Below are 13,848 nucleotides of genomic sequence, written 5' to 3' on the forward strand. Positions count from 1 at the left end.
AAGATAAATGGCATGATTACATTTCTGCCTGTAAATTTTGTTCTTAAATTACTGACTTTGTTGTGCATATTGTTGGTATTTTATCCTTATAGATCCCTACAGTCCTAGATAATTCTAAATTTCCTTAGTCTTATTTGCTGCTTTGGGCCAACACCTACTTCTTACACTAATGCATGCTATGTAGGTGGAAGTAGTGAAATCCCTCAATGATGCAGAAGGACCTCAGTGGAAGCATTCCCTATTTGGAAATCCAAGTGACCCTGAAACTTTCAGGTTTGTGAGCCTCAATTTAAACACCTCTCTGTTATTTGTCAGTAAGTAGGAAGAACTGTCAAACTCATACTTTTGGTAATTTATATAACTAGAATTATCCTTCTCTTAAAATAATAAGTTTAATAAAATTCTAATATGATATGACTATGTTCCATCTATAATGACCCTTTCTTTTCTTTCTTTTTCTGTGCTACTCTTTATTGTACTGATTGACATCTGTGTTTTTGATGGAAGTCGTGTTAGATTCTCAGGCCACATACGGCTGAAAACTTATGTTGGCTTCTAATACCTGTGGATTCACATGTAAGCTATTAATATATCGACCAGTTATGACTTCTATGCTTCTTGTTCTGTTAACTAAGAAAGTGTCTAAGCAGATATGGTGAATTCCACTTTTGATGTTTTGTCTTTAACACTAAGCCACAAGCTTCATCTATATCGGATTGCTTTATGGATCAGATGTGGCAGAGAAAGTTTGTGAACAATTTATGAACAACTCTTAACCTGATGTCAACCCATTGTAAACAAGTGCTGAAGCCATGACCAGGGCAATTTTGGAGGACAAAGGAGGCAGCCATGAAACATGGGAGACCAGATAGAGGATACAAACACCTATGATATTGATATGTTTGCGTGTATGCAATCACAAAAAGTCCTCAAGGATCTTCTAGACTAGCAAAGAATCTAGATAGAGGAAAAAAACAAAGGGTCTGATATAGAAACTGTGTCCATATCTGGGGTGCAACTTATGAGGAAAAGGGCCGGTTCAGTACGGACTCTTGAGCATCATTGCATGATTCAATGCTTAAATAGGATGATCATTATCTATATAATTTTGAGAGTTCTTCTGGTTTGATTTCTGTGGAGTTTTTCTACTGATATTAGTTAGTGGGCATGTCAAAGTAGCTGCCATATGGATTGAGAGACTAAGGTCAGGTCCCTTGATCACATCCCTTTTTTACTGTAATTTCCTTGAACTGCTTTGCAGGAGAAGATGTGTGGTTGCTGAAACTCTTGCTGAAAAGCATTTTGACCTGGCTTTCCATGTGATATATGAGTTTAACCTTCCAGGTACTAATATAATTGTTATCGACTATTATTGTGCTTATATTGGTTTAGATCTTTATTTCCCCTTATCTGGTTGATTAAATAGAATTGTTGGTTTGGATTTCTTTGATTTATTGATTTATCAATCTTTCCCTCGTGTTAGAATTGGCATATATGCTGATTAATTGAATGCACATTGTCTATTTTTCAGCTGTTCATATTTATGCTGCTGTAGCAGCATCCCTGGCAGATAGAAAGAAGGGTGGTCAGTTAACAGAGTTCTTGAAGAATATAAAAGGCACAATAGATGATGATGATTGGGACCAGGTAAAAAATTTCAGTATGCTGATTCTGTGGAAGTGAAAGTTTGTTGAATTGAGTTATCTGCCGCTCATAATCTAATGACACTGATTACATTAGTTACTTACTATGTTATTTTGAATTTTCAATAGGTGTTAGGTGCTGCCATCAATGTATATGCAAATAAACACAAAGAAAGGCCTGACCGTCTTATTGACATGTTAGTCAGCAGCCACAGGTATGAATTGGTTATGACTTATGCATGTCTGAAAATAGGATCATGTGTTCATTGTTGTAATCTCAGTCATGTAGTTGCAGTACTTACTTCTAGGTTAGAAATGTGCACTAATAAGGGATCTGGTATTAGAAGTCAAAATGATTCATATTGTCCCGTAAGGACCTGCAGACATTGCTCACAAAAGCATAGAATTGCATCTTTTTTCTTAGAAGAATGGAAGTGCAATAAGTTAAAAATGGAACAATCTGATGCAATTTTCAATGTAATGGTAGAACATGTGTGAAACATGACAATTGACATAACAAACAAAAGAAGCAGTTTTAAAATTTGAACTCTAAATTTGAGATTCTTGTATATGATTTACTGTCAAATTTATAGAGAGTTTAAGTATATATAATGATTATAATAAATCAACAAAGATTGATCTGATAACCAATTGTTGTGTTCCTTTATCATTTTAGCTTCTTTGGATATCAAGTCAATTGACATTTGCATATTCAAAAATGTTGTGTTGGTAAGCCTATATCCTAATTATTATATTTCACCTCTGTTGCGTACCTTTGACTTAAGAGTGGGGTGTCTGTTTTATTATTTATATTATTTCTTAGGTGAACAACCTTCATTCTCGGCAAGCTCCCCATAAATTTTTAAGCTTTTTATAGTCATTGTTAGCTCTTATCTTATTACTTACTCCCATCAGCTGGCTTTATATTTGGCATGACCCACAGGATATCAGATTGACAATCTGTAAATCTTGCTATATGTAGGGGTGTGAAATGAGTGAGATGTTCATGAGCTGCTTGTGTTTGGCTAGAAATTCAGCTTGAAAGGAGCTTGTTCACTTAGAAGACAAGCCAACATGAGCTAAAGATGTGAGCTTGGAATATGTACAAGCTGAACAGGAGCTAGACCCAGCTTGTTTGTGTTCAGCTTGATATAGCTCAAATATATAGAAATAAATTTAAATATATGACAAAAACACATTTTTATATGCATTTTATTTATTTTGACAATTTAGTTTGTGAAAGTGATCTCATTTTCTCAGTGATTAGATCAATGTCCAATGGCTGAGATAAGTAACTTGGTCTAGGTTATCTTAACCATCTTAGGCCTTGAATCTAATTCAAAGGTTGCTATCAAGAGGTGGGAAGAGGGAAAGCACGGTCGGACCTAATCTCTGTCTGTATCCTCTCTCTCTCTCTCTCTCTCTCTCTCTATATATATATATATATATATATATGCAAGGAGACATAGGATCTCCATCCTGTTGCCAACATCACCAACTTCAGGCCATCGACCTCAGTGCTGGCTAATTTTGCCTTCTGCTCTACCTAGAGCTCCTCACTCCTGTGCACCACCGTGCTTCTTCCATGTTTTGGTTGAGGTGAAGGTGGAACTCAAGCCAGTAAGAATTGTAATGAATCGTCTTCTTAGTTACGAGCTGATGCATGGTTTAACAAGTTGAGCTTGAGTAAAATCTCCTCAGCTTGTCTTGAGCTCTTGCTTTTCTAGGGGGATTGAGTCGATCTCGAGTCTATCTAAGGTGGTCGAGCCAAGCTCAAGCTGAAGCTTGCTCATGTTCGGCTTGTTTACACCTGTAGATGTATGTTAGAGACCCCCGCCTGAGTTGTGCTCCATTGTTGAATTTATTGTTTGTTTGCTTTTTTCATTCTTCATCTTCCTCTGTAGCTCATGTAAATCTCAAACTGAAGCATAAGAGTCTTTATTGACTATAAAAGCTGTGTTCTTTTATGAATTCATTTATCTCTCAGTTATCCAAGTGGTGACGATCAATTTACAGATGCTTTTTGGCTATTCTAGCAAATTTGCTTCAATCATACAACATTACAGCATGAAGGGTTGCAATATGAAGTTCTTTCTTGTTATTCCAATTAAGTTTTGCTTGTTACTGGTCTTGGCTTCTCCTAGCCACCTAGGTGAATGGCTCAGCTCCCCGCATATCTCGTCAAGTACTTTGAACCCGATTCTGATCTTAACCCTTCGCTCTTCAATCGTTCCAAACCTGAACAAATCAACTAGCCCTCCACCATCATTTTGGATGTTTATGTCAGTCTTTCTTTGTCAATGGTTATTATCTAGGTTTCACTAGAACCATTTTCTAGGGCCCGGCAAGAGCTTCAGTATTTCCATATGAAGTATACTAATACAACATACAAGAAAAACTTTTTTCCCCTTTTAACAAATCAATCTTCCCAAGCTTTCTTTTTTTCTTGGACACCTTGATCCTCTATATACCATGGTATGAGTAGTGTATGTGTATTCAAGATTTTCCCTAGAAAAAACTGAGATATTGGTAATAGAAGCAGGAGTAAACACACAGAAGTCATTCTGGCCTGCACCCCCCCCCCCCCCCCCCCCCCCCCCCTCCTCTTTCCCTCTTTTAAAACCCCCAATCACACCCTGCTGTCTACATACATGTACACCTCAGTACTGGATAAGCCAAACATCTTCTAATCAAAACTCACTCTTTCAATCTCCCTTGTAAGTAGAGAACAAAAGTAAAGGCTAGAATTGCAATGCAATTATATGGTTTTCTATAAGTTGCCTCTAAACAACGTTGTTATCTCCTAGCCTACAATTGGACATGCTTGCATGGTAGCATATTCTAAAAGCTTGTTTGACAGTAATAATGTCTTGAAAGCTTCAAGTAAGAAATATTTACCTTGAACATAAAGGTATAGCTTGATGTATGTCTTTACAGTTCTGTCTAGAAACTTTATGGTTGTTTATGATGTCATTTCTATCTTAATAGGAAAGTCTTGGCCTGTGTGGTCTGTGGCCGTCTAAAGAGTGCTTTCCAGATAGCATCCCGAAGTGGAAGTGTGGCTGATGTTCAATATGTGGCCCATCAGGTTGGTGTATCTATGACAATAATTTATGCTATTAAACTTTATATTGTAGTTGTGTTTATTTTTCAAAGCTTTACCTATTATAACTTGAAAAATTGATCTATGACTTTTGTATCTCTGACAATAATTTATGCTATTAACATTCATATTGTAGTCATGTTTATTCTTCAAAGCTTTACCTATTGTAACTTGCAAAATTGATCTATGACTTCATGCTATTATATTGTTCGGCAACTAAGTTGAAAAGCAAAAGTAATAATTCAACAGTGTTTCGGTATCACTTGGAAGCTAGAAATATGCTTGCTTCAAGAAAGGGAAAAACTAAGAGCAAATCAATATTGCTGTTCTATCAGAAAACAAAGAAACAGAACACACTTGATCACCTATATATGTTGACAGAGATATGAGCTCTGCTAATTGCCATATGCCTATACCATCTACAGCCATTTTCATTATAAAACTTATGTAGAGAAGATGATATTTCCTTTATCAAAATAGTTATGGTTTATTTTGGAATTTGCTAAATTCTCAGTTCTTCAAAAATACTAGAAACCGCTAAGCTTCTGTATGTTATGATACACATTACTGCTGTCGGATGAATAATTTGAGCTCTCAATATAAATTGCTTGAGATAGATGAGACTATTTTTCCCTGCGTGACTTCTCATGCTAGATAATGCTAATTAGTCACTCTGTTCATGATGTAGTGTTTCTTAGAAGTGTTCTATAATATGTCATGCTGCATCAGTATTTTGCATGGCGAACACCATGTTCTTGCAGTTTTACAGGATATTACTGCCTCCATTCTCCAAAATATTCTAGTATATCTTTCTTGAAATGATGATCGTGACTGTGAGTAGGTTATGCATCCCTCATACCCACCCTAATTTTTTTCCCTTTCCACTAATCTTACAGGCTTTGCATGCAAATGCACTACCTGTCCTGGACATGTGCAAGCAATGGTTGGCTCAATACATGTAATTTGGTAACTTAATGGTTGGCTCAGTACATATAATTTGGTAACTTTTGTAAAGATGCAAAGGACAGAAAATGAAATGCCGCAGAAAAATTATAAATGTATATATTTGTGTTCGCAATAAAATGGTTCCCTTGTGGTGAAAATATTGGCTTGTTTCTCGGTTCCAGTTTCTCCACATATTTCCCATGTCATGCTGAAATTCAGTAGCCATCCAAAGCTTGCCACCAAAACTGATTTTCAGGACTCACTAAATGCCACGTCAGCGAGCAGTTATTGGCAACCTTAGCTGATGGAACAAATTACCAGGTTTAGACAACCTATAGCAATGAAACGAGCCCATGTCACAAGGTGATCTTTGCTGGTGGATGACCTGCATGAGGACAGGTTGAGTGCTCGAGAGGAGAGAATTCGGAGCCGGAGATGAAGAACATGGAGGGGACGCTGAAGGCGGCAATGGAGCTGCTTGTCTCGGTGTTCCAGCGGTTCATGTTGCCTCGTCGCAAAGCCCAGGGTTCCGAGGGGGAGGAAAACCTGCACGTGAAAGCTGGATCTCGCGGACATGGGCGACGGGTTTGCTGCAGAAGCTGTCCCTACTTCGCTGAAGAAGATGATAGTCGAGATGGAGGACAGGAGGAGGAAGAGATTTTGGTGCAGAGAGAGGGGGACGAGCTTTGGGGAGCATTCGGATACAATGGATGGCTCCTTCGATGGAGCAGGAGCTGTTCCTTGGGGGAGTATCGAGGACAGTGGGGAAAATTCATCGGAACGGCAGTGGCAGATGGTAAGGAGAGCTATTGGCCCTAGGGTGGTTCTATATACACCCCCCCTATTGCTCAGGACACCCCCCAAAAATTAAAAAAAAATTAAATACTCTCTACACCCCCCCATTTGCTAAGGACACCCCTAAAAAATTAAATATTCCTAAATTACCCCTCACCCTCCCCACCCCCTCACCTAAATTGCTCTCTACACCCCCCAACCCCCCCCCCCCCCCCACCCCGCTCTTCCCCTCTAAAACACCTCGCCAACGCCCAAAACCCCCCCGTTCCCCCTTCTCCCTCTCGTCGCCGGCATTCTTCCGATCTCCGACCACCTCGCCGGCTTTTCCCGGAACCACCTCGCCGGCTTCTCCCGAAATTTTTTTTTTTCACGGTTCGTGCTCCGTTCGGCACTGGATCGCCGAACAAAAGGCTTCTGTTCAGCTGAACAGTGCCGGACAGAAGCCTTCTGTTCGGCACTGTGCAGCCGAACAGATCTGTTCGGTTGAGGGTTGCCAAACAGAAGGCTTCTGTTCGGCACTGTTCAGCCGAACAGAAGCCTTTTGTTCGGCGATCCAGTGCCGAACGGAGCACGAACCGTGAAAAAAAAAAATTTCGAAACAAGGTGGAACACGTACCTTTGCGGCCGATTCTTCGTCCCAAATCACTAGTTGCTTGTCCATGCTTCGAATGGGGCTTAAATCTCCTTCAAAGATCGCCTAAACGATGTAAATGGATCGAAGGGTTTAAGGGGGGTTTGAGGGGTGTTTTTTTTTTTTCTTTTCAAAACGAAACGGAGGAGGAGGAAGGGGGGTGTATGAGAAAATTTCAAGGGCAATATGGTAATTACACTAAAGGTTAGTTTGGGTATTTTTTTTTTGGTTTTTGGGGGGTGTCCTTAGCAATAGGGGGGGTGTATATAGAACCACCCTTGGCCCTATCCTAGTCCTCCACTCTTTTTGTTATTGGAATCGAGTTCACGTGATTAGGACATGAGAAATATTAATGAAGGCCTGCTCTAACACGATCCTTGCATTGGTTAAGATAGGGAATGGAAATGTTTCCCGAACCGTGTATTTCAGGTTGACAATAGTGAATGAGGTAACCAAGACAGTTGAAATGCCAATAAATTTTGATTGCTCCTGGTAAATGGACTTGAAGATTTGATGCATCAAAGCATATCCTTCTCTGGAAATAGTCCAAGAACAAGCTGCGAAGCTGACAAAAAAGTTTGTCAATACGAATAGGGACATCCAACAAACCAGAGCAATTTAGCTGGTTAAAATTAATACAGATGTGGGAGCCAGTAGAGGTTAAAGACCATATGGGTAGCAACAAAGGACTAGTCTTGGAACCGTACGAAATCTGCAACCAAATTGGATTCCAAATTTCCCTGACGTGACTTCTTGTTGAACATCTTAGCTCTTCCCTGAAAAGATTGCCCAAGTGAAGCATATAGTACCGGCGCATTGCGCATTAACATGTACCAAATTGGTACGATTAATACTTCAACCAAGCTTGAGATGGACAGTCATCTATATGAATCAAAACTCTGTCCCATTTGATAAACAAGGTGACATAATATAGGAACCAGTTCTTAATTATCAACCATAGACCAGTCTCTCCATGCGTTCCTATCAGTTTTCTCGAGGAAAGATAGGCTTACCTGATTGATTCAAGCATCAGAAAGAACACAGTGAGCAAATGACGATCTCAAGTGAACAACCATGCAGCCTTAAATGTTCACAAACGTGTCCTGGAAAATCATCTGTTCTTAGAACTTGGACAGACAATAAAATCATCCTTAAATCTGTTTATTCGGAGCGTGGTGAAAATTACAAAGCCTTGTCAGCCCCAAATACATAGAAACTTAGAAATCCAAATTACATTCGTAATGCTCTGACATACAATAATATTATTTGCAAGCAAACCCTCAGCCTCTTCTGTTCTTGTTGCAACTTTCATACAGAGCATTCAGGTACCTAGTCTATACTCGTGCTGCCAAACAATGAATCTACAAAAGAAAACCAATAGATCAGAAGTTTGAGATTCATACGTTAGCTGTTAGCTGAAGACAGATATCAACGACTGAATGTCAAAAGCTGATAACAAATGCCCCACAAAATCCACATTATTTGTCTGCAGATAAAGCAGTTTAAGGTAGATCTCTACCAGTAAAACAATGGAGCTTGAAATAATGACTTCCTACAGGAATAACAACTGAAATATTTCTGAAAACTGCAGTTCAGTCAACTTCAGAAGATTTATAAAAAAAATTTAAAAAAAAAAGACTGCTAGCAATATGCCACATATGCATGAATGCTATTGGCACTAACTTCAAAGAAAGATATCTATTCATATTAACAAAAACATCAGAGTCACCAAGGAACTTTTGTTTATCCATCTTTGTTACTAATGGCCCAATCAGAACTGCTATGAAAACCAGAAGCAAGTTCTGAAGATGGTAAAGTCAGTAATACAACCATAAAGGTGAGACTATCAGCATAAGCTGAAGTAAACACTGATGCTTGCTAAGCAAATTGTACTAAAATCTGTGGAGAGCAATCTTGGGCATTAATTGCCAGATTAAAAGGACTGCGAATGAACTGAGTGAATCATGAACAGCTTGGGTTTGGCAAGATTATAGGCTTGTCTAATCGGTAAATAAGTGGTGCTCAAATCCGCTTTTAGGCTCCGCTTATAAACAAGTGAATATCAAAAATTAGCCAGGTTGTAGAAATGAATGTAAGCTTAGGCTCAGCTTGAGACTTGGCTTGTTTATGGAACTTAACCAAGAATGAACAGCAATGGCTGAACCCAGCTCTCACTCAAGCTGAGCCTAACCAGTTGCTCATATGACCAAAACAAGCCCAGACAACCCAAAACTCTTATGATGGATTTTCCATTTAATGTCGCAAAGTTATTTCTTTATAGACATTATCACAGGCTAACAGAAGTGTGTATTTTGTATATTCTTGGAAGTTTTGCATATGGCGCATGGGCTACTTCAGAAACCATACTGATTCTTGAATTCTACTTCTTTTGTCTGTCGATTTCTTTTTTCTCTTACATTTCTCATCATTTTTGTCATTTCTCAAAACATTTATACATTCTCCCTGAAAAAACGCCGAACTATGTGATCATTTGTTGCCACAATATTCATAGATTCCAACTTTAACATTCCGTTGGCAACAAATTAGCATGCTACAATTAGACAGACATATCACGTAGCGTTTCAGAAAAGATACTGAGCATATGCAATCTGTTTGGTTGAGAACATTCATACATGTGCAGCAATTCTTAACATCTGATAGAATGAGACCATGGCTTATATGTAAAAGATAATTAAAAAAAAGAAGATATGAAAGCAAAATCGTCAAACTATAACCAGCATTTGCATCAACTGCATCACATCACATTTTTTTATCAATCATCCCATAATGGAAAATATGGGCAATGCATGCTACGAGTAAAGCTTTGCAGGTTCAATGCCAAGAGAACTGCAGAATATAATCAATATTTATTGTCTAACAAGTCTTTGTAGTAGGATAACTTGAAGAATACATGCATTTAATCTTCCTTGACTGCATAAAACATATCTCAAATCTAGAATGAAGACTAGTAGCAACTGTGTAAATGATTTGTCAAACTAAGCATTCCATCTTTAATTTACAGAGAAAAAATTGGGCAACCAAATCAGTCCCGTTCACCCAGCTTGCTAAAAATGCCTTTGATATCAATCTAAAGAAGGCTCAATGCTAAAGTTATCATGTAATTCTTTGGCTAATACAACTCTATCCTGCCAAGTAAATCAATGCATAAAGGCACCTTCGACATCCAAATATTGAAAAAAAAATCTCCTACTAGAATTCTATTCTTGTTTGATAACTACCAACCTCTGCCCCGACCGAAAAAAATAAAGAAAAGAAGAGCAAACAAAAGATCTACACTGATGGAGCTAATTAAGAAGAAGCAATATGACACCAAGGAAAGAAATCACCAACAAGCACAGTAAAGGAAGACGAGAAGGCACTTGAGATTGATTGTAGTTTCAGTCTGAAGAGATGACAATCAATTTTGAGCTTCCCTGAATTTACCCCTCATCAAAAGTAAATTTCCAAATGTCAAAACTAATTCCAATAGATAACTTTATAATATCTATTAATTTTATATTTTCAACTACCTAGGTTGTATTTACACAAGGAGGCATCATTAAAATAGTCAAAAGAGCAATTATTCACTGCAGTAATGCCTGAAATTCTTTTTTCTACTCCAAATTAGGCCTGAACAGACATAAGGAACCATCTATGTAACAAATAATAGAAGGTAATCACCGTAAGTTATAGAACTTAAATCGCTTCAACCCAAATGTATGTTGGAATTGTAGCACTGGGTCAGTTAACGGCTGAAGACGAAGATGAAGAAAAATGCCACTTCATTGAGCTTCATCAGAGTTGTGAATTTTCTAGGAAGAGAAACCAACTCTTTAGAAAAAGGTCCCTTCCCAGTTCCAAGGAGTGGTTAGTTAACTTCGCCTTGAAAGACCCCCTTTAACTTATAAAAATGACCACAATGCAAAATATAAAATTTGAATCAACATGGAACTCCACATAAAAAGGCACATGAACCATTTGCAAGCACCATCCCTATAACTCCAGGACTCCATCAACTCAAACTAAAATGTGACTTTTAGATCAAACTGGAATTCTGAGCCGCTCTTAAGTCTTAATACAATTCCATGGCTAGTCTCAACCTCCCTAATAGAAGTGCAGAGTAGCTCAAACACCTGGCTAAAAAGGGCCCTGCCGAAGAATAAACAATAAGATATACCAGGACTGTAATCAGCAGAACATGGAGCCAGTCTGAGAACTTGGAAATAGTTTAAGGACTCAAACTCCCTAGACAAGGAGTCCTTGACAGATCTATATCTCAGAATTTGCCCTTAAACTTCTGACCCCTTGGGGGCCAACTGACATAAAGAATTTCTGTACTGGCAAGAACATGGAGAAGAGTCTATTTAAATATAGAAGAGTGCGGATCCAAAAATCATATCCACCTTCTACTCTGCTTCATTTGTTTTACCGTTATGCATTCCAAATATCTCTCCCAAACATATCGTTTATACCAGCAAACAAACAGAAACTGAAGGGAAAAAAATCCATACCTAGTAAATGAAGAGCCTGATAATGGACGTATTAACTATGAATTTAGATCATAAAAGTGAAGAATGGCTAGGGGAAGCAACCATCCGGAGTTTCATTAAGTCAATTAAGACATCTTCAATTTTCAAAAACTAGCTTACTTTACTCAGATTAACAATATAAGGTACACCAAAATTAGAGAATTGAAAAATTTTGAAAAAGAATTGGAACTAATAATTGACGCCAGAGCAAGCTAAGCTGAAGCATTCTTACCTCACCCGCTCAAGTTCTCGGCAGAAACATCGATCTCATCATCCCCGTCTTCATCATCTTCACTCCTCTCGTCTTCCTCCTCCTCCCCCTCTTCCTCCCTTATTTTTGCAATCTCTGCCTGTGCCCTCTCCAAAATCTGCCTCTTATGCACCTCCAAATCCCTCTGGAATTCCTTCCTCATCCTCTCCAGCTCCGCCATCTGCTGCCGCTTGCTGTTCTCCATCTTCTCATATATCTCCCCAAACTTGTGAATGGAATCAGCCAGCATTCTGAACGAAGAATCCGAGCTCCTCATTGAAACCTTCTCCCTCGTCGGCGGAAGCCCATCAGATTCATCATCATTTTCCTCGTCCACAGCATCCTCCGATCCCGTATCCCCTGGGCTGTCCCTCATCTCATCATTGCCGTTCGAGCGGTTCAGGTACACACTGGAGCTCGCAAAGACGTACTCCCCCGCATCAACCCCGCACGGCAGTTTCGGAGGTTGCTGCTGCCGAGTCCCCGCCGCCGGCGGTGACGGCGATGACATCAATTCATCCATTTTCTTGAAATAAACCCACTTGCTGCTGGCACTCGCGTGCTCCGACAGCCTCACCTTCTCTTTCTTGTACTTCTTCTTAAGGGTATCGAGCCGGTTCCGGCACTGGGCGTCGGATCGGCTGGTCCTAGAGGACTGCGAGACCTTCTTGGCGACCTCGATCCACTCATCGGACCGGAGGCTCTTCCGGCCGTTCTGGACGTAGCGATCGCCCCAGGCGTCGAGGAGCACCAAGGTCGACTCCTCCGACCAATCGGCGGGGGAGCTTTTCGCGGGAATCTTGCCCGCCGGCGGCGCAGCAGCCGGCCGGGGCACGCGGGGGGCGAATTCGAACCCTAGGGCGAACCTGTCCAGCCTCCTCCGCTTCCCGCGGCTCTCCGACGAATCCTCATCGTCGTCGTCGTCGTCGTCGTCCCGGATCTGGCGATATCTTCCGCCGTCGTCTTCCTCCTCCTCATCGTCATCGTCTTCGTCCACGGCTTCATCTATCTCATCGTGCTCGTCTTCGTCGTCCTCGTCCGCATAGCGACGGCCGATCGGCCGGGGGAAGGAGGGGTTCTGGGCAGCGGAGATCTTGGATTGATGGGAGGAGGAGGAGGAGGAGAACGGGCGGCGGCGAATCGAAGGGTAGGGATGATTGGGGGGATACCTCGCGTCGTCCTGGGTGTCGTCCATCTCTTTCTCTCTCTGGCGAGCAAGGAGGAAAGGGGAGGGAACTTTAGTTAACCCTAGCGTTCGATGGGAGATGCCCTAGTTAAAGGTTGCATTTTGTGGTGGTCGGCGGTCCGGTGAGCGGGTGGGTGTGGGGGTTCGGGAAAGATGAGTTGACGATTGACGACGAGTGGCGAGGAAGGGGGACTGACTCGTCCCCGTGACTCGGTCTGGGGACCGTGCGCCGGCACATCGGTTAGGTTGCACCCGCACCCGGGTTACTAAACCCCCGAAAGAACGTGCAGCCCAGATTGGTGGTGGCTAGATGCATTTAGCGGCTTCGGGGGATAAGATTTTCAGGGTGTGCTTTTGGGTTAAAAGATCGATTTTCAGGTTTCGGGTGACGGACCGCGCAAATAAGTGATTTGTGGATAGAAATTTTTTTATTTCTTATCGCGTGAACTTGCTTGTGCCAAAGAAAGAGATGTTATAACCAAGTCATGCGCACTATATAGCTGTGCGCTACGCTGATCATAACTCTCTGCTTCTATAATAATGTACAGAGGTGATCGCTTGATGAATAAGATCAAGCGGCTAAATAAGCAGCTGTAATTAATAATGGTGCACGTAATGTAAAATATAGTTTTTCTCAGTCCGGTTGTGGTGCCATCCACTAGGTTCCAGTAATGGCCCCATCAGACGACTGTTGCTCCAAATATGAATAAGACAGTTGCTTAATTTGGAGTAGTCTTTTTTTTTTCCCCTGCTTTCTGCAATGCGG

General features: G+C 40.6%; 2 protein-coding genes across 4 annotated transcripts in view; one reads left to right on the plus strand and one right to left on the minus strand.

Annotated features, from left to right (window-relative positions):
- LOC103720737 (zinc finger FYVE domain protein) overlaps positions 1 to 5,849 on the plus strand; it is a 38,219-nt gene extending 32,370 nt beyond the window's left edge. For all 3 annotated transcript variants that reach the window (XM_039131280.2, XM_008810606.4, XM_008810615.4), the window contains exons 31-36: positions 185 to 273; positions 1,262 to 1,344; positions 1,532 to 1,647; positions 1,773 to 1,858; positions 4,632 to 4,731; positions 5,643 to 5,849. In XM_039131280.2, coding sequence (XP_038987208.2) covers positions 185 to 273; positions 1,262 to 1,344; positions 1,532 to 1,647; positions 1,773 to 1,858; positions 4,632 to 4,731; positions 5,643 to 5,708 — 540 coding nt within the window. In that variant the 3' untranslated portion in view covers positions 5,709 to 5,849. The remainder of the gene's footprint in view (positions 1 to 184; positions 274 to 1,261; positions 1,345 to 1,531; positions 1,648 to 1,772; positions 1,859 to 4,631; positions 4,732 to 5,642) is intronic.
- A 2,333-nt stretch (positions 5,850 to 8,182) lies between these two features.
- Positions 8,183 to 13,591, minus strand: LOC103720761 (Alcohol dehydrogenase transcription factor Myb/SANT-like family protein). The gene is made up of 2 exons (XM_008810634.5): positions 11,879 to 13,591; positions 8,183 to 8,478 (listed from the first exon to the last, which is right to left on the minus strand). Exon 1 carries the CDS (start codon positions 13,089 to 13,091, stop codon positions 11,880 to 11,882), a length of 1,212 nt encoding a protein of 403 aa, XP_008808856.1. The 5' UTR covers positions 13,092 to 13,591; the 3' UTR covers positions 8,183 to 8,478; position 11,879.
- Between the last annotated feature and the right edge of the window lie 257 nt (positions 13,592 to 13,848).

This window comes from Phoenix dactylifera, chromosome 9, assembly GCF_051530095.1.
Source record: "Phoenix dactylifera cultivar Ajwa chromosome 9, Ajwa_hap1_PhDact_Kaust_v1.1, whole genome shotgun sequence".
Classification (NCBI taxonomy): domain Eukaryota; kingdom Viridiplantae; phylum Streptophyta; class Magnoliopsida; order Arecales; family Arecaceae; genus Phoenix; species Phoenix dactylifera.

Bases quoted from the DNA above. Each gene is read 5' to 3' on its own strand.
- LOC103720761 (XM_008810634.5), bottom strand. From the start codon at position 13,091: ATGGACGACACCCAGGACGACGCGAGGTATCCCCCCAATCATCCCTAC.